Below are 24,547 nucleotides of genomic sequence, written 5' to 3' on the forward strand. Positions count from 1 at the left end.
GCTTATGTAGTGTGAGTGTACAACGTGATTAACAGCAACAACTCCTAAACTAGAAGACGACCACACAGGGGGAGGTTTCTTGGTCCCTCTTTGCCAGCGCTCGGCGCCCCCGAGCCCTCACGGGGCGGCCGCCACAGCCTCGCCTCAGCGCCTCGAGCCCTCAGGGGCCGCGCTGGGCGCCAAGACCCGAGTGGAGCCGAACGGACCCGAACGAACCCGAGCGGAGCCGAACGCGGCCGAGCCCAGCTGAGCGGAGCCGGACGGACCCGAACAGACCCGAGCCCAGCCGAGCCGAGCCGAACGCGTCCGAACGGCCCCGAACAGACCCGAACGGCCCCGAGCGGAGCCGGACGCAGCCGAACCAACCGCTCCCCCCCCCCCCGGGTCCCGGCCGCCCCGTACCTTCACGGCCACTTCCGGGGCCGAGTCGACGGGCAGCGCCGGGGGCGCGGCGGGGGGCGGGCGGAGGTGCAGCACGGCGTCGCGGCTGGCCAGCACGGCGGCGGGCCGGGGGTCGGCCTCGGCTTCGGGCTCCGAGTCCGGCTCCGAGTCGGAGCCGCCGTAGGAGGCGAGCGCGGCGATAGCCGCCGACATCTTGGCGCGGGGGGTGACGGGACGGGCAGGTCCTGGCAGCCGCGAGGCTCTCGCCGTGGGGCTGTCCTCAGGGGGTGAGCGGGGTGGGGGTTCGCGGCCGGAGGCAGCTAATTAAATCTCTGAGTGCATTTTAAGGAATAAAGCGTGGGGTCCGGTGGGTTCTGCGGGCGCTGGAGGCGGGCTTCGCCTCCTTGTGTCGTTAGTGGCGTTTGACCTTCCAGGACCGCCGCGCGGGACTACAAACCCCAGCATGCCCCGCGGCTCCCCTTCCTTGCGATTGGCTGCCAGCGAGCCGGCTTCGTTACGTCACAATAGCAAGCCCCGCCTCCCTGTGGTGGGAGGGGCACAGAGAGAGAGCGAAGGGGCCGGACCGTACCACCTGCCCCCCGCGGGGGGGGGGGGGGGGGGGGGGAGTGGAGCGGGGGTGTCGGTGCGAGCGGCTCCGCCCCCCGGCTCTGGCCCCTCCCCCCCCGCCCTCCCGCACCCGGTGCCCGCGCCCATTGTGCAGCCTCCGCGCCCCCGCCCCTCGGCGTGCGCCCGGGCTCCGCGCGCGCGGAATGGCGGCGGCGGCGGCCGTTTGAAGCCCTAACGGCTGCGGGAGGGGCGCGAGCCGGTAAGCGCCGTCAGTGGCGGGCGGAGGGGCGGCGGGAGCGGGGGGGCGCCGCCTCGCCTCGCCGCCTCGCCCTTTGTGTGAGGGCTCCGGGGGGCCGGGGGCGCCCGCGGCTCAGCCTTTGTGCCCCAGGGGGTGGGCAGGGGGCGGCTCGGTCGCCCCGCAGCCGGCGGGGAACGCCTGGGGCTGCCCGTGGGGGGGTCCCCGGCAGCTGCAGGGCTGGGGCTGGGGGCTGCGCGGCCGGGGGGACACGCGTGGAGCCGCCGAGAGCGGGGGTATGGAGGTGAAGCGGTGAAATAAAGCGGTGATTCCGCCTCCTGAGAGCGTCTGGGGGCTTGGCGGTTGGCGAAGGGGCGCCTGTGGGCTCGGGGAGGGCTCGCTCCGCGCCTCACAGCCCGCCAGAGGCACACACAGCTTGTTAAAAAAGTCCTCTCGGTGCTGAATAACCGCTGCCTGCTGCTAACGTGCCGTGTGTCGGGTGAGGATGCTCTGAGCGAAGCCAGCCCGCGACAGCAGGTGGGAGGAAGCGGGGTACCTGCCGTGCTTTCCTTCAGCCCAGCTCTCCCCCTTCCGTTTCTCCTCGTTTTGCCTCTTTTCTTTCAGTTTATTCCAAAGGAAGATAAAAACCTCCTGCTTTCTGTTATATTCTTCCAGTTAAAAAGGGCTCTTTGGCACTTGCTTGTCTCTACGCACCGTGGTGGACCTACCAGGTGCCACCAAGCCTTCCTCCCCTAGCTAAAACAGGAATAAGTATTTAAAAATATTCCCTTGAGCAACAGAAAATCATCTTTACCTTTTTTGTTTTTCTATTTTTTCATCTGATAGATGACCGTAAGCCCTAACGGATTCCCCCCCCTCCCTCTTTGAAACATTTATGGGCTCGTGCTTTTGTGAATCACCCAGCATCTAGGAAGGTCTCACTGCACGCTGCAGCCTTGCCTTCAGTGGGAACGCTCGGCGCATCTCAATTTTGCAAACTTCCAGTTTCCTTAGGCAATTATCTTTGAGACCTCTCCCCTTCTGTCAAACTTGACTGAATTCAGGCAGCCGGCTTCCAGGCTCTGTGGAGCACATGGGAGCCCCTAGCCCTCACCAACGCTTCCTGCGTGAGACTCGTTTCCTTAAAAAAGCCAGGGTAAAGTATATTACATCTTAACTCAATATGTCACAATTTTTCCTTCACGTCAGTCCTTTCTTCCCTATAGTGGATAAAAAAAAATCTGTTTCTCAGTCTTTTTAATATGTTTTGTCCTACTTTCTTTTCCCTTTCCTTGCTCTTTCATAGCGCCTTTTCCATGATGGATGTGTTTTATCTCATACCCTGTGTTTTCTGCTGGCGTTTCTTCCCCACAGAAGATGCTGCCTGTAATCCTGCTTGTACTATTTTTTTCTATCTATGTATTTTTTAACACTCTTAAAATGCTGTCAGCCCACTTGCTTGCTTCTCATCTCATATACGCTTGCTTCTCATCCACCAAGATGTAGGTCTGCAGTTTAGGGGAAAAAATCCCAACGCCATGCCAGATACTTATCAGACAGAGGACTGAACTGAAGTATGAGGCTCTGTTGTCCAAGGGAAATACAGTTTGAAAGAAAACAAGGCTTTTTGCCTCTGTTCCTATGCTTTTTGACTGCCAAGAAAAGCCATGATGGAAGTCTTGTCGGGTTCCTATTCCTGCATTCTTACTGGGGCTTTCTGTAACCTCCTGCTGGCACGTCTGAGGTATCTTAATGTACTTCATTTAATTCTACCCCTAGGAAAGCAAAGCGCCCTTTATAAGTCATGCTCTGCTTTTTCTGCCACCTTGGAGCCTCTGACTGCTGCAAGGGTGACAATACCTCCGTTCCCGGTTTTGTTTTTTTGGACTGTGGCCCGGATCCTCAGCGATACCAAGGCGCCAGATTGCAATAGGAGTTGTGTGTTCCAGTACATCTGTGAATCAGTCTCTTAAGTTTTTGGGGAGGGATCTCGAGGTCGTCTGACACAGATTACAGGCTATAAATTTCGTGTTTACAAGACATGGTTTCAAAGAAAAAAAAAAGACGATGCAAGATAGGACTGGAAAACAGAACAGCTTAGATTGTCGTACTTATTTCAAATGACTTTGCAAACCAAAAATTTCCTCGCAGAGCCTCCTCCGTAGAGGTTGGAAGCGTGCTGTGTAGTGCTTACACAGCACCGTGTCCTGCATCTTATAACACAGGCTGAACAAAGAATGTCTCCAAGAGGCAGCAAGACATTAATTGTAGGCTTCCAGGAAAATAAACTATTCAGCACCATTAGAAATTCTCATATCTTTGGCATTAGGTTTCTTAATCCATTGAAATGTGTTTTTTTTAATCGGTTAAAACACAGAAAATGTCATCAAAAGTGTAGACATTTCTAAAAATATTTCTATTAATTGAGGTGCTTTGGGGGTGGAAGCTGAATTAAATCCTAGCTTAGTTACCCTAGGATGTTGTGTGTTTAAGGTAATTTATTATACCAGAGAACTACAGAATAACAAACGCAGTTACATTTTAACTAAATACTTAATAAGGTATTTAGCAGAAATGATGGATAGTTTTCAATGAGTTTCTATCTGGCCATTGATTGACTTTTTAATTAGGTGCTGTGGTTGCGCCATGAATTTTAGTCTTCAGACAGCAGGCTCCATGCAGAACTAGGTTATTAGGAATGCCAAAACCATCTGAAAACCTATTTCCAAAACCTATTAGGAAACAGAAATCAGTTCTACATCCAGGTGGGTTTTCTTGGCATCTGATAAAAGGCATTAAATGCTGTTGATGCACTTTTTATAGTTAGGGCATTTGTACTGTTCCCTCCCCACATTTTGGTAAGCTGTGTGGCAAGCTGCATTTATGTCTGGGAATATTAATAAAGTCTCTGTTCTCTCTCTGGCTCTTGTTCTCACAGATTTGGAAAACCTCAACACGTTTGGTTGGGAGAACCAAATTAGGAGATGGTAGAAATCAGTCAGTAGATTTGGAAGCTACCGAAGGGCAGCTTCCAAGAAAATTCTGCAAGTGAGCTCTTAAATCTGCAAATTGTTGGGAGCTCTGAAAGCAAAACCATTGCACACCTGATTCTTTTCCCTTACAGCTGCGAATACCTGTAGATGGGGGGAGGCAAAAAGGACTGGTGGCAGGCTCAGCAGTGCTAACTGGTATTGCTAACGTAGTCACAGCTGCTGCTGCAGAGACACGTGTGCCTTGCTGATCTACTAGGGGTTTTGTTTGCCGTAATGGCATAGCAGATGCTGTTCCAGTTTAGTTTTATTATCATTCTCGCATACATATTATGATTTTAAAGGTGTATGTGAAGGTTCCTCACGCCTGGCTATTAAATAAAGAAGGTGAGAAGTGAAATTCTTGTCCTGAGTCACCGTCTCTGAAATGAAATAACAGAAATAAATATTAACTTCTAGGAGGCGTCAGGTTGTTTCTTAAATCAGGAGCTGTTTGGTATTTGCTGTTGATCATCTGTAGAAGTTGAATTACAAAGTGGCAATGTATGCTGAGGGTTTAAAATTGTTTAACCAAATTCAGAAATAGTGGAAAGGTCATGGGAGAAGTCTCAGTAAGCTGGGTGAAAGGACAGTGTGCTAACAGGTAAAACAATGTTGGTATGTGCAAAACTGTTTTGGAGGCAGAAGCCATTCACGTTAACGGTATTAATGTAAGAACAAAATTTGGACATCGTTGCAGATTGCCGAGGTATCTGAGTCCCCAGTTTATAGCTGCAATCAGAAGCAGGGAAAAAGCATTGAGAAGGAAGCGTCATTCTGTACAAATTCCGTAATTCATTTCTGCTATTCAACGTGTGTTATTACCCATCACTTGGTTTTGAAAAAAAAAATAAAATCACGGGATTGTGGAGAGTTTGATGTGAAGGATATGGCAGAGTTTTTCAAGGGATCGAAAAGATTGCAATTATTTATCTCTGGAAATGAAAAGCAGATGAAACAAGTGAGGGGTGGAAAGCTATAAAATAGATATGAATTTATGCTGTCCAACAGCTGATGTGAAAGGAAAAAAAAGCTGCATTCAGAAAATGACAATTTATTGAATTTATACCTTTTTACAAGGAGAGGGGAACTTAAATTTTCCCTGCTTCCACGCAATGTACAAGCATTTGTCTCCGTATAGGTATCTATCTGTCACCCAGTGTTAGACGAATGCTCTTAAATACACAGAAGCAGCTTAACATCCTTGCTTTATTTGCTTCAAACCAATAGTTTGAACTTTGCTTTTCCCCATCAGAGATGGCTGCTCAAATAAATGAATATTCATTGGAGGAAGGTATTCTCAGTCTTCTGTATCCGAAATGAATTTTGTCATTTCTGGGCTTTGGAGTCATTGTCTGACTGCTTGATGTAGTGAAATGTTTTACACATAATGAAACAGTTCCAATCAGTGGCATGATGAGAGAAATCCTTAAATCACTACGTTGACTGTGGAACTGACTTGTTGCATGGGGATGGCCAGCTTGAACACAAACCATGGATGAAAACCGATGTTTGAAGGGAAACTCTCTTAGGTCGATCCAGCAAGCTCAAAGAACATCGAAGGCAAACGGCAAAGGAGCACAAAGGTCCTTTTGTGAGGGTATTCTTTCATGCTAACTCTTCTATTTAGTGTCAGCACTGCAAAAGAGGTGGACAGGTTATTGAAAACGGGAAGAGTGATTGATGCTGGGGTACTTTTACTGGTAGCACTCATGGTAAATGATGTGTTACAGCAGCTTGTCTAGCAGCACCAGGTTGCCACCTCCAAAGTAATACCTATGGACTAGCCAAAATCATGATTGTCAACAATATTTCCGCAGCGTGATACTGTTCATATTTTGAGTGTCCGTAATCTTTTTAATTCATGCCCTTTCATGCTGTTGACGTGGGTTCAGCCAGGTTGCTGCCAGATCAGCTGTACCAGACAAGCAGTGTCGCAGCCAAAGAGCCACGGTTTTCTGCAAGAGATTCTCATCGTCAGACAGAACAGCACCCTCTGCAGTCATTCCGGCATAGACCTTCGAGAAATTCCCAGCACTTTTTAGGAAAATGACAAGGAATTTATAATTTGATAGTATGTGTGAACTTAAGATACGTAGTTCAAGCAGCTTTTGTAAAAACAGCACGCAGACTCAGCTGTTCAGTAAAAAGGAAATGCTTAACTTGTTAAATCTCGCTCAGCCACTAGCCGTTGAGTATGCGTGCAGAAATGCTTAGAGAGGTCTTTTACACTCAGCTGCTTCTGACTTTTTGTTGATATCGAAGGAGAAGGCTGTGACTAAGAACAAAAACTAACAAAAATACAAGCTGAGTTTGCCCTGAGTTTGATCTTGCCTTGATGGGGGTGGTGAAGGGTGGGCTAGAGGATCTCCATGAGTCCCTTTGACCCCAAAAGTTCTATGATTATATGATCTTCACAGCAAGAGAAAAAATACCAGAAAAGTAATTGAGGAGAAGTATGAGGTAGCCTAGGTGGCCATACAGGTGGTAATAAATGACTCTGGTGTTGCAGCCTGAGCTGAATTTGCTCTTGTGAAAATGCATCAAAAATGATACTGCAAGTATTAGGTATTGTAGGCTAAGCTGCAGCAGCAGAATGACATTATCTGCACAATTAGCTGATGTTATTCCATGGTCTTGTATGTTCAGGGGTGTCTGTTGCTCTCTGGAAACTTGAAATGTGGTTACTCGGTTGAAACAATGCTGTCTACATTTCCAAGCAAGACAATAGAAGGTGTTCTGTGGTTCTAGCTGTGTTTTTATCCGTTCTACTTCTCACTCTTAAAAAGGATTCCTTTGTCTAGGAAAGGAGCAAAAAGTTTATTAGCAGAGAGATTTCTGCTGTCTTTTTTTTTTTTTTTTTTCTTGTTGGAGGACAGCTGGAGCTCTCTTCCATACCTGAGGCTACTTTGCAGGTGAAAACATCTTTTAATTCCAGGATGATGAATGTACATGTCTTTAAGCTCTGGACAGGTTTGGGTTCCCTCTGTACAGTTATCTCTGCAATCTACTTGGAAGTTAGGAGTGGGGCTTCACTACATAACTCTTTATGAGTGCTGGCAGCATTTATGAAAAATGATAGCGGCAATGTTAGGTTGAAGGAGAAAAGGAGGTCTTATTACTCCTTACCTGCTGCCTTCTATACCAAACTCTCTACTGCAATTGAGATAAATGTTCTTCACATCTACTTGATTTGATAGATTCTTGCAGCACTAATATTTTACAGGTGGTTTTCTGGGGAGCCTTAGGGTTCCTCACAAATTTACTCCATGCTTATTCACTGGAGATCTGATCAATTACCAAAACGTTGTTCTGTTGGAACTTGCAGACCACCTTTTTTAGCGTCTGTGGAGTGGTTTAATATTGCATAGCATGTTATACTTGGAACAGCTTTCTTGTGGTGGATCAGTTAATGCTGAACTTGACAGCAGTTGAAGTCACTCTCTTACTAAACTGTAGAGTATTTTGGTAGGAAATAAGCAACTTAATAATTAGCATCGTCCTGAAGTGATATTTATTAAGAGGCTTCATGTGGAATAATCTCTTGATAGAGAAAACTCTTTTTGCTTTGAATACTTTCAGACTCTTGCCCTGTCACATTAAATAGTCCCTTAATATTATTTTTCCACTGTTTGTGGGAATGCATTGAAAATCAAAGCCAGTTGGGTGCAGACATGATCCAAACAGGTCATCTTCTGTATCTGAGCATTTTCGGAAATGTAAGCTCTTTCCTAGCTCAGTGCTTGCCATATGGGGCACTGGTAACCAAAGCTGATTTTTGAGCATGAATGTGGCACCCAGTCCTTTTTATGTGGCAGGAAGGAAGTGTTTCAGTTTTCGACAATCCCAAACCATATGCTTGTTGTAGGTGTTCCAGTCCATTCGTGGTTAGAGTGAGCTCCTTTACTCATAGTTACTCATTTTGCCTTTGAAACCTTCTGTATCAGCAGAGAAAGGATATTTTATAAAAAAAGATTAACTTTTTTTAAGCAAATGGATAAGGATATGATTTTAAAATGGAAGCAACTAGAAAAGAAAACCATAAAAGCTCTGTGATGCAGTCTGAAAACGTATTCGATGTTAATATACAGCTCTGGCTGTTGGTCGCTTTTTATTCTGAAGCATCTTAGGTAGAGAGAACTAAGCTCTGCTTGATGCAAGCTTCTAGGAGGCTGAGAAAGATCTTGGACAGATTCTTCTCTACCTCCTTTTATCCCTCCTTTTTCAGGAATTCGTAAGCTCAGAGTGTACCGCTTTCAGAACACGCACTGCAAGAGTTTCTAATCTTGGTTTCACTCCTTCCTCAAAAGTCTGCCTTGTAACATTACGCTTTTCCTATGTTTTTTTTTTTTTCTGACTTGCAACTTGCCCGCACACCATTTTTACAGGATAGCATTTATATTAATTTTCAAGACGTTAATGGCCGTTTAAATCCCAAGACATGTCTCTTTGCCTTATTTTTAGCGTACTCAGCTAGCTCTAAGCTTGAGTTGCAGACGAATTGATAGATGGTTTTGATTTCATGTTGAAACATGAGGAACCCTTTGGACATTGTTGAAAGGACTCTGGAGAAGCCTGATTCACCTGTACTTGGGAACAGTACTTTAATTCAAAAGCAACACTTTAGAAAAATATATTTTGTCTGGACCTTTTTTCTGTAAGACTGTTGTAATGTTGAAATACCTGGAGTCTTACAGAAAGAAAATGCATGTCCAGCACAGTTAAAACCCTTTAGAAAGTTCTGGGGTGCAGAAAACAGGTAAATAGCACATCTGAGTATGATAATACTCATGTTGTTGATCAGAGGGTTGGCTTTATTTTGATTATTTTTTGTTTGTTTGTTTTGTTTTTAACCTAATGAAAATTCAAAACTGCTACGTGGTGTGGTCCTGCCGTAGTGAACATGCTAATTTTTGTTAGGATTCTGCAAACTTTTGAGATAAGATTTAACATGTCACATGCAGATCTATTTAAAAAGTATACCACTGTAACTTAATTTCTAGATCTAATTGAACAAGAGGATGCTAATTACTGATATGTAATCAAGTTCTTTTTGTTACAAATGCTGTGGGCTTTTACGTAGATGTAATTACAATCTAGTGCTTCAGTTCACTTGTCCAATGTTAGTGAAAGTTTGCTAGTAAAAAATTAAGTTTGGGGTAGTTCTTGCATATTTAGAAAGGGAAATAATTGTAATACTGGTTTTGATTTGTACAGCTGTTAGGATTTTTTTTAAATATATTCTGTAATTAATGGATAATGTAGAGGAGAAATTTGTCTATTAAAGGTAGTTCCAGTATGAATCGGGCAGCTGGGTGAATGTTTGACTCTGGTCTAAGGCCACTACTAGCTGAAACTTAATATTTTCAGTGGTCGTGGTTGAGTATTGTAAAGGCCATCATCTGAACTAAAGTTAATTACAACCTCAGAGAAGCAGGGAGTAAATGGATCTAGATGTATACCCATTTCTTATACAATGTTGTTTAGGTCATCTATAAACCATCTGTGTGTTCTAAGCTTCCTATTTCAAAAGCACAAAATTGAGTCATACCCTTGCTAGGTCTTGAGTATCATTTTTTCCTGAAACTGCATTTATTTTTAGCATACCAAGCTTATTATGGAAGTGTATTTTGAAGGATATCAGCATTAAAACCTATTTAGAAAAGAATGGGCCTCTAACAATTCTCCCTCTACATGCACTATGATTTCTTCTTCAATTTTCATCTGTCAGTGATGTGGCGAGCTGTCTTTGTTAATGAAATCAGATCGGGGTACAGGACTCCTGCTTAATCATTTTGGGATGCTGCTTCTGGACAAAAGAACACCACTTCCAGGCTTCCTTAAAGATCCAAAAGCTAGTGTCCAAAATCTCAGGAGACATGTGTGTTAATCTGCTTTAGCTTGTCTCTGTAACTTGCCAGTTTATTCATTTAGGAATATGTGTTAGAGGTAATAATGTTTCTGTGGCTTAGATGCATGTTCTTCGGTACATAAATGCCATTCGTGGGATGTAGCCTGGAGAGCTGAGTTACATAATTTGGTTAACTCGTGGTTAAGAAGGGAAATAATCTGGCCCTGCCACCATCTCTGATGTGGCAACGAACAGATAATCTGGTACATATTACATAGAAAAATCATTCATGGGAAGTTGAGAGAAATTCATGTACCAACTCCTTAGTACAACCAGCAATAACTGGGTGATGCTTTACTTGGCAGTAAATAGCTAGGAAGCTGCCCTTACCAAGTATGGAAATGTAAAGCTCAGGAAGTTTAGAATGTATTCTTCCATTTAGTATCTCTACTTTACCAAATGGGAATAGAAAACAATTGTTTTGTGATCCTGTTTAATACTCTGTGCGTATCAGTCCCTCTGCTGCAGCTTGGGTTTTGTCAGGGAGTTGCAGAGACAAATTAATGCCCGTCCCCTTGGCCGAAGCTTTTAGGTACTTTCTCTTCTCTTCTGTGTAACACACATGAAAATGAGGGGAGATGGCAAGTGGTTTGGTGGTGTTTTAATGCTAATCGAGATAACGAGGTTTTCAGTATATGAGACCTTGGGGAAGAAAACTTCAGGGACCTTGTTTCCCAAGAAGAAAGTGATGGATTGTTGGTCTCTAGTCTGGGACCTGTACCTAGGCATGACTGGCAGTGTATCTTACTGGTTTAAAAAGGTGCCAGCTGCTTGCTACTTCAGATTCTGGCTAAAAATTGTCAGGTAAATCACTGGTCCTTGGTATTCTGTCCTGTTTAGCATCTACCTACTTCTTTATTCTAACAAATAAAATGGAAATAACAGTGTCAAGCATCCTGAGAATGGCAATTTCTTCTCTATCTAGTCTTTGAGGATGTTGCCTGTGTTCTGAGTGTGTCATGGTTTTTTGTTTGCTGGTTTTGTCATATTTTTTTTTTTGGTAGTAACAGGGAATTTTAGACAGTTATTGAATGAAATACATCCTCCAGAGAGCCTTTCTGTATTGTGTGTCATTGAGTCATACAGTAATGCTTGGTCTTTTTCCGCTGTTGTGAATCTTGAATTGTTTTGTGGTCAGTGGAATAACTGCAAATGGAAGGTGAATAGTATTCTAATTTGTGTTTGCATATAGTATATCAATACATTTTAACCCCAACACCTCTCCCCAGATGTAGGAGGTATGCTTTTGAGCTACCAGAACCCCAAGGAAGAGGCTTCTGCCTCGAAGGAGACAGACCTAATATCAAAGATAGGTAACCCTATCTCCCAGGCACATTTTCTAGGAGAAAATAAGGACATTTCCTCCATTTGGTGAAGGAATGAACTGTGTGCACAGGATGGGGCTGAGGCTACTGAGTTCGGTCTGTGTCCAGCTGCCCAGGTAGATACAACCTAAATGTTCTGTTAGATCTAGGCTTTAACAGTGTGGTAGCTAATGCAAAGCTGGTCGGTGTCTTTTTAGTGTGTGTGAGAATAAAGCTGCCTAGGCAGTACAGAAAAATTCTCTGTCAAATGAAAGGTGACACAGTTACATCTGTGTAAATGGAGTCATAGCGTGTCTTAGTGCATTTCTCAGCACAGCAAAGTATTTTTGCTATCTGAAAATAGATACCGATACTTTTTCCCTCTCACAACATTTCTGTAGTGAGCGAAGCAAAGTTGTTAGGTGCATTTTGGGTAATTTGAGTTTGTCTTACAGGATATTAGTAATCCTGCATGCTGTTTAGGGACACAGTAAAAATGAAGTTGAACAGTACCTGTAATATCATGGCTTGGTAGGGAAATAAAAACTGTTAGAATGGGGAATCATGTTTCACGTGTGATTAAAAACTTGTCATTTCACCCAAACTCTAGTCTGAGAAAACATTTTGTTCGTTCTTGGATGTGTGAGGCTTCAAGTTGCACCCTTTTCTTTTCAGTCTGTTAAATACAGCACCTCCATAAGTGCTGATTTGCTCTCAGTTGTTTTTATTTATTTATTTATTTATTGCAGTGGAGCATGAATTTATGAAGGTGGTTTGTTTCTGGAGGCAACAGAAAAACTTTGAGTGGAAAATTCAGCGCCTCTCAGTGCTGCTCCATCTTTTTCAGTGCCTTGATGTCCATAATCTTTTCTCCCTGAATCTGGTGGTGTGCTACAAGCCTACGTTGCTGTAAGGTAGCTTATGAGAATATAAACTGAACCTTTATAAAAAGCAGCATTTTCAGTCTCAAATGCCTTTCAGTACCAAATGCCTTTCTTCTCCTCACTTCAGAGCTTTGCCATCCATCATCAGCCATGCCAGCCAAGGGTGCCCCAGATAGTCAAGAGCCTTCTATGAACAGAGTCTTATCTGCAAGGAGTCACCCTGATGGTATGCTTCTGTCCAACATAAAAGCCCCTCACATTGACAGTTGCCCAGAGAAGCTGTGGATGCCCCATCCCTGGAGGTGCTCAAGGCCAGGCTGGATGGGGCTTTGGGCAACCTGGGCTGGTGGGAGGTGTCCCTGCCCATGGCAGGGGGGGGTTAGAGCTGGATGGGCTTTAAGGTCCCTTCCTGCAGTCACTTTAACCTCCTGCTGACACCTTTTTAATGGATATTCTGTAAAATTCATAAGTCACTCTGTGTCAGAACATTTTGAGCTTCAGGTATTACAAACTAACTGAAGGCAGCATCTCTGCACAGCTCTGCAATACATATCACTTCTCGGGATAGTAGTTGCATTCATTTGCTCTTTAAACAAGTTCTAAAGCTCCGCTCTGATCTCAAGAGTGCAGTTTTCTTAATGGGATTTTTAGAAGGTGGCTATAAAAGAAAGACAATAGCTACTGTCAGTAGTATTAAGAAGTAGTGTGCAATGTGAACAGGCTACTTTAACTTGCTCCTGAATATAATTCTTCTAGATTCTTCCCAAAATAACTCCCCTCCACACAGTAAAAATTGATTTAAGTTGACAGCATGTTTTAGCAGACACTGATGAAGTGTTGATTTCTGCTTTTAGAGGAAAAAATAAGCAACACAATAATGTAAACTCTTCTTAGTGTAAGATGGTAGCAACAACTACTGTCCTTATTTCATTTGTCTTCTGATTTTTCCTCCTTTCACCGTTCTCCTCTCCTCATCACTTTTCCACCAAATTGCTGTATTTTACTTGCTGGGAAAGTACCTGGTCTGAGCAGCAGACAATAGCCGAAGTTGTGGAGTAAATCGCTGTTGACAGTTCTTGCCTTTTCACTGCTCCGTAAGTGAACTTGGAAGTAAAATGCTCCGTTCTCTTCTGGTGGTGGAGGCAAGTCCTCTGTGTGTGGTGAAGCAGAATGCCAGGCTCGTTTCAATGTGCAGATCTCGTGCACGTGGCCAGGCAAGTCGGCGGATTCCAATTACGAACTTGCCGCAGGTGTCAAGCTCTGCTTATTTACCTTGGCAGGTCACTTGGACGTGAGCGCGTGGAAGAAGGCTTAATCATTTTAACAGACTATAGAACAAGTCATATAGTTTCCAGAGGGACCTGGACAGGCTAGTAACTTGCAGCAAGATCAAGAGGATAGCAAAGGAATCATGTTTTGTCCAGTAAATTCTTGAATGCAGAGATAATAAACAAGTAATTTTATTTGAAATAGCTAGTATAACTTAAAGATCTAGGGATATGAAGAGAGTAAATTTTACTGAAGGAATTTTGAATTCCTTATGCTATTTTTTATTTTTTTATTATTTTTTGTTTATTTATGCTTGTACTTTTTATATTATGCTATGTAAAGCTTGCTCAGGAAAGAAGTTAACTAAGGGCATTTGTGTATACCTAGGACTTGAGGAAATATCTTTCTAAACAAACTGACAGTAACTTTTAAACTTTGCTTGTGTTTTCATTATAATTCTGTGCAGAATTACAACTGTATGTAGTTAGAACATAATAAAGCTATAATCCAGGATAGAGAGTGGATTTTTTATTGTATTTTATTTTTGTATTGTATTAAAGAAATAAGCACAAATGTAGAGAAACTTGTTATTTTACAAAGGAATGGATTTTATGAGTATGTACCTGCTCATACCTTCTGCCAATATATTGCAAGCAAAACAGGATTTTTAGAGCTTTTTTTTTTTCTTTCTGTTCCATGCCTGAGCAGTAGTGCTGCTGTAGGAATCTAATTGGGTTTCATCCTAGTATCATCTCAGAAGTAGAAGAAACAGATAAGTAGGACTGATGTTTAACAGGTGAAAAAGAGGATGTGGAAAAGTAGAGGAAATTACTAGCATGAACAGAGAAGAGTCAGAGTCATATGAGGCAGTTATGGTCTGGAAGAAGTTTTCAGGCTCCCAGGTGAGTCTTAAAATTCTGTCATCAGATTAGAGGAAACTTTGAATATTGTTGTGTGCAATAATATTATTTCTGGGTATTGCTAAATCACCACTGTATAACATAATTTATGTGGGTATCACAGGAAACACATTTTCAAGTATTACAGCTTTTTGGAAGGAACTAGATTTGGCAAAGTAAAATATGCTCTTGAAAATCTGCTAAGATGGTGTACAAAATAAGCTCTTTACTCACATCTTTTACCGTTACGTGTCGGCTGACATGTTCAGAGTAAAATGTTGTCTGTTGCTCAAAGTATTTGTGCACTTTACAAAGAATACATAATTCTTCCAGTCAATTGCAGCTTAATAGGTGCTTGCCAGTGTTGTTGTTTTTCTTTTCCCTTATTAGAAAATTTCAGAGTGGAAAATTAAACTCCAAACCTTCTTATTTTCCTTTTCTTTCCTGTTGCGGACTACAGCTACAGCAGTTTTGACACGGGATGAAACACGTGGCTTTTAGGGCCTCCTCGTGCTACCACAACCACTTAGCTTGCTAGCGTAGGTGGGCTGTGGGTGGGGATGGAAAATGGGGATTTCAGAGTTCTTTTCCTGAGCCTGGCTGTGACAGGTCTTTGGGAAGAAAGCAGATTACTGACTGCTAAAGAAAAGAGAGGCAGATGAAAACTTGTAGCTCTAAAAAGCAAAACAAACCCCACCATTTTCTCTTATCTATTTAAGTCTGTGACCCCCTTGATGTTGGTAGTAGCATTCTCAAGATGTTGTGCAATGATGTATGGAATATTCACAGAGTGCTTTTATTACATAGATTGCTGTGCACTGGGAAGAGGCTAAGTGAATGGGACGGTGGAGAGGGATTAAAGGCTAGATGGTGTGCTAGGAGGAGGCAGTGAAAGTGGGAGCTGAAGGAGAGAAAAGAAAGATAAGTCTGGTGTGTAGGAAAAGAGTTTTAAAAAAAGGAAAAGGTGAAGGAGTTCTGGAAGAAAGCTCCAACGTGCTGATATGTACAATTGAGAAGAAATAGAGGAAAGCAGTAAGGGAAAGGAAAACATAGTAAACAAAGTCCTATATACAAATATAATTGGGAGAAACTGATTGAAAATGGAAAGAAAAAGTAAGCAGAGAAAGATAAGAAAAATATGCATGCAGAGGGTCAGAGTGCATATCCATCCTAAACTAGGAAGGTCATTTAAGAAAAGAAAAAAAAAACAGCTTAATTTAAACGATCTTATAAAAATATAAGGGGGAAAAAGAGGGATATGGGATACAAAACTAGGTTAACCTACAACTCAAGTTTAAAAATCCTCTGCAGATCTGAAAGGTGTGGAGGCATTACTTTGAGCATCTTGATGTGCCATAATCATTTTGTTCACAGGAACACCTAGACAGACAGACCAATATCTTGTTAGCTATTGTCATTCATCCTATAATCTTTGCAAATCAGTCAGGCTTTCATTTTGCCTTCTGGGAGATGCTCTTTTCCTTAAAGATAGCAACACGAGATTCCGCAGAGCCAGTTATTTAAGTGTGGGCACGAAGCTCCAGTGCCTTATGTTATGCTTGGCTGAACAAGCTAACAATCTGCACAAGGCTTCAGCACTGTCTGGTTTTGAGAACATAAACTCCGAAGCTTCATGACTGGCTTAGGCTAATATGTTGCATACAGTTCATGCCTTGTTGATACGCTGAACTTGAGGCAGGAGCCTTGTATCTCTTCTACATCTATATTCTAAAAGGAGTAGATCTTATATGGGTGAAATATATACATTTTTGGGTAAGTGAGTTTCAGAAATACGCTTGGAAGAACATAGGTTGTCAAGAAACTCTTGTGGTACCAATTTCATTAGCCAGCACCTGCATTTGCATCACCCTGCAGTTGTACGGTCATGGGATGAACTGGATTGGGTACTCGTTCAAGGTCTTTGTATTTGCTGGATTACTTTTAATCAGGATTGATTTTCTGCTCTTCTTGTTTGTCACTTTTACCTGTATGGCAGGTGTAACAAGATGGAGGAAGAAACCACTTTTCAGCAGCACAGACAGAAATCCTGCAGTTAACAAATTGTGGCCTAAATATTCGTTCTTGATCTATACAAAACTTTGCAAAGAATTCTCTTCAAATGTGTTTCTGCGCTTCTGAAATAATGGGAGCATTGCAACTGATTTCAATAAAATTAGGCTTCTTATGAAAACAAATGGACCGGGGTTGTTAAAGGGCATTCCTGAGGTTTCTCTTTCAAGACACGGCTTTTTTTTCCTGTTCATTTTTTCATCACAGCTTGCTAAGTTTTAAATGAGCAGAGTAGGAAAATCAGGCATCCGTGTAGGTTTGGAATTGGATGACTTTGCATATCGCTTGGACTTTTGTTAGAAATAATTAGCGTGAGTACTCCATGCAGTTGTAACATTCTTCCTAGAGTCAGACTATCTTATTCTTAAACTCAGATTTTTTATTCAGAAGAAAATAATTCTGGCAAATATGTTTTTCCAAGCTAGAGATAACCTATTCCGGGAATCCCTTAAATTAACTTCTTAATTGTAAGTGCAGCTTTATGGATGAGGAAGTTTTATTAATGGATATGAGGGAGTTTGGAATAAAACAGGCAGTAAGGGTGGCAGTTAAAATGAAATGAGACTTTATGCTGTCAGCTCCGTAAGGCAGTAGGAGGAGGTGGTTCTAAAACCAAACAAGCAGTTTGCATGCATAAGTTAGTTATTATCAGTAATCTGATGCAATGTCAGACAGACTGATTTAGTTGTTTATTTTTCCAGAAGAACAAAATACAAAGTTTATATTAAAAAGTTGAAGTGGGCAGGGGAGGTTTTTTTTACATGACTTTCTTCTCGCAAAGCAATCCTTTAATGCAGCATCAGGACTGGTTTAGTGATATGCTTCAGGTGAAAGGATGCGTTTTGTTTTAGTGGTAATTCCAAGCCTCCTTCCCATTTCATTGTGTATTGCATACCGCTGTTTAAGGGGAGCTAGCCCTGCAATTCCAAGATAATTATCATAGCAGCAGGAATATTAGGCTCACTTTTCTCTATCTGCCTCCATCTGTGACCTGTTCCAGCCTTGCACCTTTTGAAGCTTCATCAGCCGTGCTGATGTGTGGGGCTGGTCTACCTCCATGGGCTTCTTACTGAGCCTCACTGGTTCAGATGACTCGTTCATCAAGGTATTCAATGTCCTTTTTTTTTTTATTTTTACTATGTGAGCTTAGTTGTGTGATTGGATTTTGTTCATTTGTTTTACCATATCAAAACAACAGATCAGAGCTAGAGCCAACCACACCTACAATCTGGGTTACCCCAGTCTCTAAAGAAGACTTGGGAATCAAGGATTCATTCAGCAAAGTGAAATACGGCCCTGAACCTCTCCAAGGCCACACACCCCCGCCCCAATCCTCAAAGGCTTTTTAATTTTGTCTTTGACTTAGAAATTTGGCCTGTTATTCTAAGAGAAGAGGAAAATTTCTACTTTTTAATTTTTATCTTTATAACGATGAGAAGCTATTGCTACTGAACAGTTGTATAGCGGTGTGCCTGAAATTTTTTAGTAGCACTAGCAGCAGTCAGTCACTTGCACGGTATCAGCTTGTGCTGATGTTCAAGGTTGCCATCCCAGTAGATTGTCAACCTGTACTACGTGTGCTGAATCTGGTTTGTAGATGAATTAATACGTCTGTTTTAGGGATGCAAATACCAGCAGCTTTCACAGGGGCTGCTTGTACTCAAAGGACGAGAAAAAAGGACAGATACTCGAAAAACAATGGTACGGTCAGAATGTGAGTATTTGCAGTGAAACCTGCTGCACATCTATGTATTTCAATACAATTATTGACATATTTTGATCAATACAGTTAATACTGGAGTTTTTTTAGCATAAAGAAGTGAAATTAAGCCTCTTTCCTACCACTGTTATATTTAAGTCTTTTCTTTTGAAGATATAATTAGAATAGGAATAAGGTCTGATGTATTTGTGTGTGAAGGAATTCATTTTTGTTAATTTGTTGTTTGTTAAAAATGTAAAGGGGAAAAAAAAACGTTTGTCTGGCAGCCTAATCTAGTAGTTTGTTTTCATACTGCGCTGAAATTAAAAGTATCCATCATAGTGATGTGAACAAATCAAGAAAATATTCCTCACAGAGCTGTCCTTACAGGCAAATGTTCATCTATCAATAACAGAGTGAATAGCTAATAATTTGAGTTGTGAGTTCACAGAAAGTTGGTATTAATGAGACTGAGATGAAGAACACAACTATTTCTATGTGGAAAATAGATATTAAGGTGTACACAAATATAACTTTCCTGTGTTATTTAATTCTGATGGTTTTGTTACTGGTTTACCAATTAAGACTGCAGGATTAAGTCCTAAAATGCTTATATTCAGTAGGTAGGTGACAAACACTGGTAGTAGCAATGCAAGCCTCCTGCCCACACACCAGATGCTATTTCTTTCTTTAAATTCATACCTTGCATGGTTGCTTGAAGGATATGAAGGAAGCTGGGTGTTCCTTCTCTAAACTCAAGGGCTATTTCACACCTTTGGCAGCACTTTATTTTGTGTTTTAAATTGAAGGTGAATGAATAAACATGATCTCTTTTTGCATTCTGAAAAACTGTATTTCTGAGCCTGTAGCACATACAAATTGGAAGACAGAGGCCTATTGTGATTTTTCTGCACTTCTACTTGAAATCTGCATTAAAATGTAGGTTTCGATTTGCTTTGGTACGATGGTATTATATCGAAGCTGAAAGGCTAGGAAGGGTGATGCTCCTGGTTTGTGGGCAAGGAGCATTCTTGATCGTTACCGAAGGTTCTTTTTTTCTCAGCTGGAAATGTAGTGTCTGCTTGTCTGAAGTCCTGGAACAGAGCAATGAGTTCCCAGTATGCTGCTGGATTTCAAACAGAGAACCTCAGGTGGAGTTACTTACCCATCCTGTATTTGTCTTGCCTATTATTTTGCCACAAGCTGCCCAGTTTAGACAAAACTGTAATCCTTGTAGTTATCATGACAACCTGGACAATATTGACCATGGGAATAGACTGTAGGACACTGGGATGTCTGTACCTCCCCATTTCTACTTCAGGGCAAACAAATGTGGTGTTTTTTTTTTCTTTTTTTTTGCTAACAACTAGTATATCTGCTGAAGCGCAGGACTCTTCCTCAACACAATTGCTCAGTCACAAGAGCATTTTTATAACTGTATTTTCTCAGTCAGAAGAGCATTAGGAAGAATAATTCATTTAGATATACCAAATCATATTTAATTTGTTGCTTAGCAGCCAAAGCAAATTATGGAAATCTCAGAGACAGATCAAATACTGCTTTAGTAAAGGGATTTTAGATCAGTTAGTGCACTGATGTTGTTTAATGTTCTGCTGAAGTTTAGATTTGGGGGGTTGTCTTCTCCCAGTGACTCCATGTTCTCATTAGCCAAAATCGTTTTGAGGAAACCTGAAATGGCATCAAGAGAAAAACGAAAGTGAGTATTAAAAGGGGTGGGGGAAAGAAAAGAGGGGAAAAAAAGAAACAACTCTACGTTTTGAAATCTCATCAGATGAATGCTTTAATTAGGTACACTGATGAGAAAATGTAACATATCCCTAGTCTGGATGTTTAGGGAATTCCCGTGATGCCAATTTAATTTGCAAGTTATTTCGCCATGGAAGTTCAAGTAGATGGAAAGCACGCTTAACTAATCTTTGTTATTTTGAAGGTACAGGTGATTCGGTTTCACACTGTGCATATTGAAAGTTTCGCTATTTGGTCTTAATTAATTTTACCATGTATAGTTGGATACAAAGGGTAGTAATTACCATAGCAAAACCAAAGAAAAGCTCAGAGCACACACAATTCTTTCAATGATTTTCTGTCTCCAGCATTTTGTGCCTGAAGGAATTACGAAGAAGCGGTGTTCAGGGCTTGGGGAAGTGGAACATAAAGTCTATTCAAAGATAAAAGTGCCTCCAGATTGATTCAGCAGTAAGATATGCACATAAATACACACAGAATAAAATAGAAAATATGCGGATATTTTAGCATACAGGTAAGCATTAGGGTGTATGTGAATACAGCCAAAAGCCTTAGGGTTGACTGAGGAGCAGACTGAAATGAGCAGAGGATTTTTCATAAGTGACTTGAATGCGAGACCAGCTGAGGGGCTGGTAATATCTCTAAGCAAATTGCAAAGCTCATGCCATGAAGATGCGCATAGGTTGGGATTATTTTTTTCTTTTTAACTCACTGTGAGTGAGTAGAGGGAATTCCAAAGATTAAAGCTTGAAATTGGGCAAGTTTAGAATATATGCTTTGTGGTTGCAAGCCTGTTGCCATCATGAATGATTCTCCATAGAAACTTAGAACCTTTTGGAAACAAAAATCCTTTTGGTTAAATAGTTGGTGTACAATAACCTTGCTCATCTTGTTGCCCATCAGACAGGCTGCAGTTTTTCTTTGCTTGTTGGTAAGGAGATACCAACCACAGGTGTGATTTTGACTTCGGTCTCCTCTAATTCCTCGTGCTTTTTTTTTTTTTTTTTTTTTTTTTTTAATCCTTTTGGTATAAAAATAGTGCTCCCTGCTCTTTTACCATTTCTCTTTCTGGTTTAAATGAATAATCGTTACATGTGGGCAGCATCACTTTGAAGGTGGCTTTTATTGCATAGGTAACTGCTGCAGCGAGATACTGGATATTTATGGAAGATAATTTAAACTGAGCAGAACATTTGTTACTCTAACATAGAGTAGGAAATGCATGCTTTTTGAAATAGGATATAGAAAGCATTAACAATTTTTATCGCAGATACTAATTTTATGAAGGAAAAAAACAACACAGTACAACAAGAAAGTTTAGTTTCTTCTTTATTATGAAATATTTCTGCTGTTCTTATGGTCTTCCACGAATTCCCTGTCTACACAGCATCTTTTGTTTAAAGGCATTTATGTATGTCAAGTCATAATTAGATTTAGTTCCCATGCTTCTCACATGTTCTGCTATCTGTTTTCCTTCATATTAGAAAGCTAAGTGGGTAAAGGATCTTTGTGGACTGCTTAAAATTTAACGCAGCGTGAGAAGCTTGGCAGAAGAGGCAGGTCCCCAGAGTCCTTTTACCCCAACCTCAAAACTATTTTTTCTCATTTTTTTGGCAGCCTGAATTTATTTACAAAACTTGATTTTAGACAGTCGCAAACTTGTAGGTTACAGAACAATGCTGACTTAAACATCGTGTTTCTCAGAAGATACTTGGGGGCTAACATTGGAAATTGCCAACCCAGTTTAGTTGTAGTTGAGGCAAGGGGCTCCTACTGTGTGTTTTTTTGTTTGTTTGTTTGTTTTGACAGAACTAGGTTCTGTTGGTATCGTCTACATTTTCTATGCCAAAAAAAAAGGCTGAAAAGGATGCAGGGAGCATCACTTTGTGTCACTGATGAAATTCAAAGATAATGTTACAGGTCAACAGTGGGCACCTCACAGACTGTGTGTTTACCGTGCGAGGCCTTGAGGGAGGCAGCCTACCAATTAGCAGTGAAATCATCAGAAATGATGCACAGAAGCACCAACTTCCTATTGAAGAGTTGAAAATGAGAAGGTGCAGACGATGTTGACTCTTGTTTTCAAGCCTGTGGTCGGGGCAGAGACCTGGGATTTATGGGTTTATTTCATTCACCCGCTGATTATTTGAAACAAAGCCTTGTGAAGAATTGTTCTATCTCGGTTTACATTGAAATGCCTTTGAAGTTGACATTACCTGGCAGGACTGGGCTGTTAATCCAGCAACTCTTACTACCAGCATCTCTTTCATCCCTCTCATTTTCTTTCTTTCTTTATTTTTGAGATAGCAATATTCTCTCTAATTTCCAGAGGTGACTTCTACAAACATGTCCATATTGAAGTATCACCTCTGTGAAACTATCTATAGCTGAATAAATTGATGAGGTGTTGTATTGTTTTATTTTGTTCATTTCCTGAGCCATTTGAAGCTTTTTGGAGCAAGAACCAGGCTACCTGTAAGTGCCCTATGAAAATTAGAGGATTTTCTTCTAATTCTAAGAACAAGAGAGCTTTATGGTAGGTGTTTGCAACAGAAGAATCACAGACAGTTAAATCTGTTGACTCGATCTTATTTTAATCTTACTTTAGAAAATGCAGATAAAAGGCTTTTAACTGTTCTTGTTAACTACCTAAGCTTTTCCATGCTTCTTGTGAAAACTACTAAAAGCTCTATTATAGTGTTTCAAGGTTTTGTAATGACTAAAAATGCTGTAGTACAATTATGGGAAAAAAAGCACTTAATGTACTCATACTGCCTAATTTTCATAAATTAAAAAGATTAAAATTTCCCAAAACAATCTTTAGTAGCATTTGATCAGTTGTTGTGTTACTGTTGGGCATAAACATTACTATAGGCGTAGTGAGCTTTGTGAAGATGAATATAAGAATCAAGTATATTTTAGTTTAACAAAGCACTTGGTGCTTGAACGTTTTATGCTCAGAAAGAAAATGACTCCCAAATAACTTTAAAATCTTTTTTTTTTAAGATTAAAAAAAAAAAAAAGTTTTTTAAAAAAAAAAAAGTGTATGTGTTTCTGTTATCTGTATTGTGTTTTTTCTTTCCATTTTTTCTTGGACAGTGAGGAGAATAGGGAGGGACATTGAGCACCTGCAGAGAAATGAACCGTAATCCTCAAACAAGAAGCTTTCTAGAAGCCTCCCTGCTTTTTCAACTCCCTCCAACTGAGCAAATGTTAATTTAAGAGCCTTATCTTTTCATCCATAACAAGGCCACTGAGGTATTCGGAGTCCACAGTGCTAGAGATTTTCAAGATTAAAGTCAGCATCTTTAACTGGGTCTGGGGAACACCTGATGGATTTTTAGGGAGAACAAAAGCTATTTGATGATGGTATCTTAATAAAATTTAGGTAGAAACATACACAGTTTTATTAGTTGCTGTCTTGTGGCCTAGTGCTGACTATGTGTAAACAGAGGAAATGCCAGAGATTAACACATCTGTCCAGCAGTTTGGAGCAATTTATTGAAGGATAAATAATAGGGGATTAAGAGGAAAAAAAAAAAAAGAGATCATGTGATTCATTGATATAACATGTGCAAATATTCCTAATCTGTATTCAAACATATGGTATAAAGTAAATGGGTTATATAATGTTGGTTATCATTTTCCTTTTATTAATCATTTGCATTATTATTTAATTGATGGAAAGAAATCATAATCAGAAAGCTTAGCCAAATGCCGATATAAATGTGACAGTGTTAGTTCTTAATATTTTATTTTTGTGTTGCTGTGATTCATACAGAGTTGGATGCATATGCTCCAAAAGTTCACGACAAAATGTTTCATGATATTAACAAAATTTACAAAGCTAGGAGGGTGGCTGGTAGACCGGGAAGTAGTGCTGCTGTTCAGAGGAACTTGGACAGTCTGAAGAGGCTGATGGAAACATCATAAACTTCCGCAATGGGACATGCAAAATCCTACAGGTGGTGGGGATTAACCCCAGGCACTGGTACGTGCAGGTCCAGTGAGTCAAGGGAGGTGATTCTCCCTCAGCACTGGTAAGACAAGCATTGGGTCTAGTTGTGGGTTTCCCACAACAGAAGAGAAACGGACATGCTGGAGTAACTCCAGCGAAAGGCCACAAAGATGATGAAGGGGTTGGTGCATCTTCCCATTGTAGTATGGGAAGTTGGTAAAAGGGCTGGTGTTATTTAGCCTGGAAAAAAGAAGGCTCAGGGGGAATCCCACTGAAAATGGAGCCAGGCCCTCCTCGGTGGTGCCCAACTAATGGACAAGAGGCGATGGGCACAAGTTGAAATAAAAACATTTAAACATAAGAAAAATCTTTCTTACTGGGCTTGGTCAAACACTGGAGCAGTGTCCAGAGACAGTACGGAGTCTCCACCTTAGAGATACTCACAGCATGTTTGGACAAAGGCCCTGAGGAACCTGTTGTAGGTGACCCTGCTTGGAGCAGAGGACTGGTCTAGATGACCTCTAGAGGTTCTTTCCAGCTGCATAGTCTGTGATTTATTGACTAAAGTTCTTCT

At 41.3% G+C, this 24,547-nt stretch overlaps 2 protein-coding genes across 5 annotated transcripts in view; one reads left to right on the forward strand and one right to left on the reverse strand.

Moving 5' to 3' along the window:
* The window catches only part of CDC40 (cell division cycle 40), a 35,665-nt gene extending 34,858 nt beyond the window's left edge, over positions 1 to 807 (reverse strand). The window contains exon 1 of the mRNA XM_027454716.3: positions 403 to 807. Within this exon, the coding sequence (XP_027310517.1) occupies positions 403 to 594 (192 nt within the window). The 5' untranslated portion in view covers positions 595 to 807. The remainder of the gene's footprint in view (positions 1 to 402) is intronic.
* A 240-nt stretch (positions 808 to 1,047) lies between these two features.
* The window catches only part of WASF1 (WASP family member 1), an 83,675-nt gene continuing 60,175 nt past the window's right edge, over positions 1,048 to 24,547 (forward strand). For 2 of the 4 annotated variants that reach the window (XM_038176944.2, XM_072036107.1), the window contains exon 1: positions 1,049 to 1,207. The gene's annotated coding sequence lies outside the window, so the exon portion shown is untranslated. Of the gene's footprint in view, positions 1,208 to 2,205; positions 2,340 to 24,547 lie in introns of those variants that run through there. The other 2 variants (XM_072036110.1, XM_072036109.1) reach the window with 2 other exon arrangements.

This window comes from Anas platyrhynchos, chromosome 3 (genome assembly GCF_047663525.1).
Source record: "Anas platyrhynchos isolate ZD024472 breed Pekin duck chromosome 3, IASCAAS_PekinDuck_T2T, whole genome shotgun sequence".
NCBI lineage: Eukaryota > Metazoa > Chordata > Aves > Anseriformes > Anatidae > Anas > Anas platyrhynchos.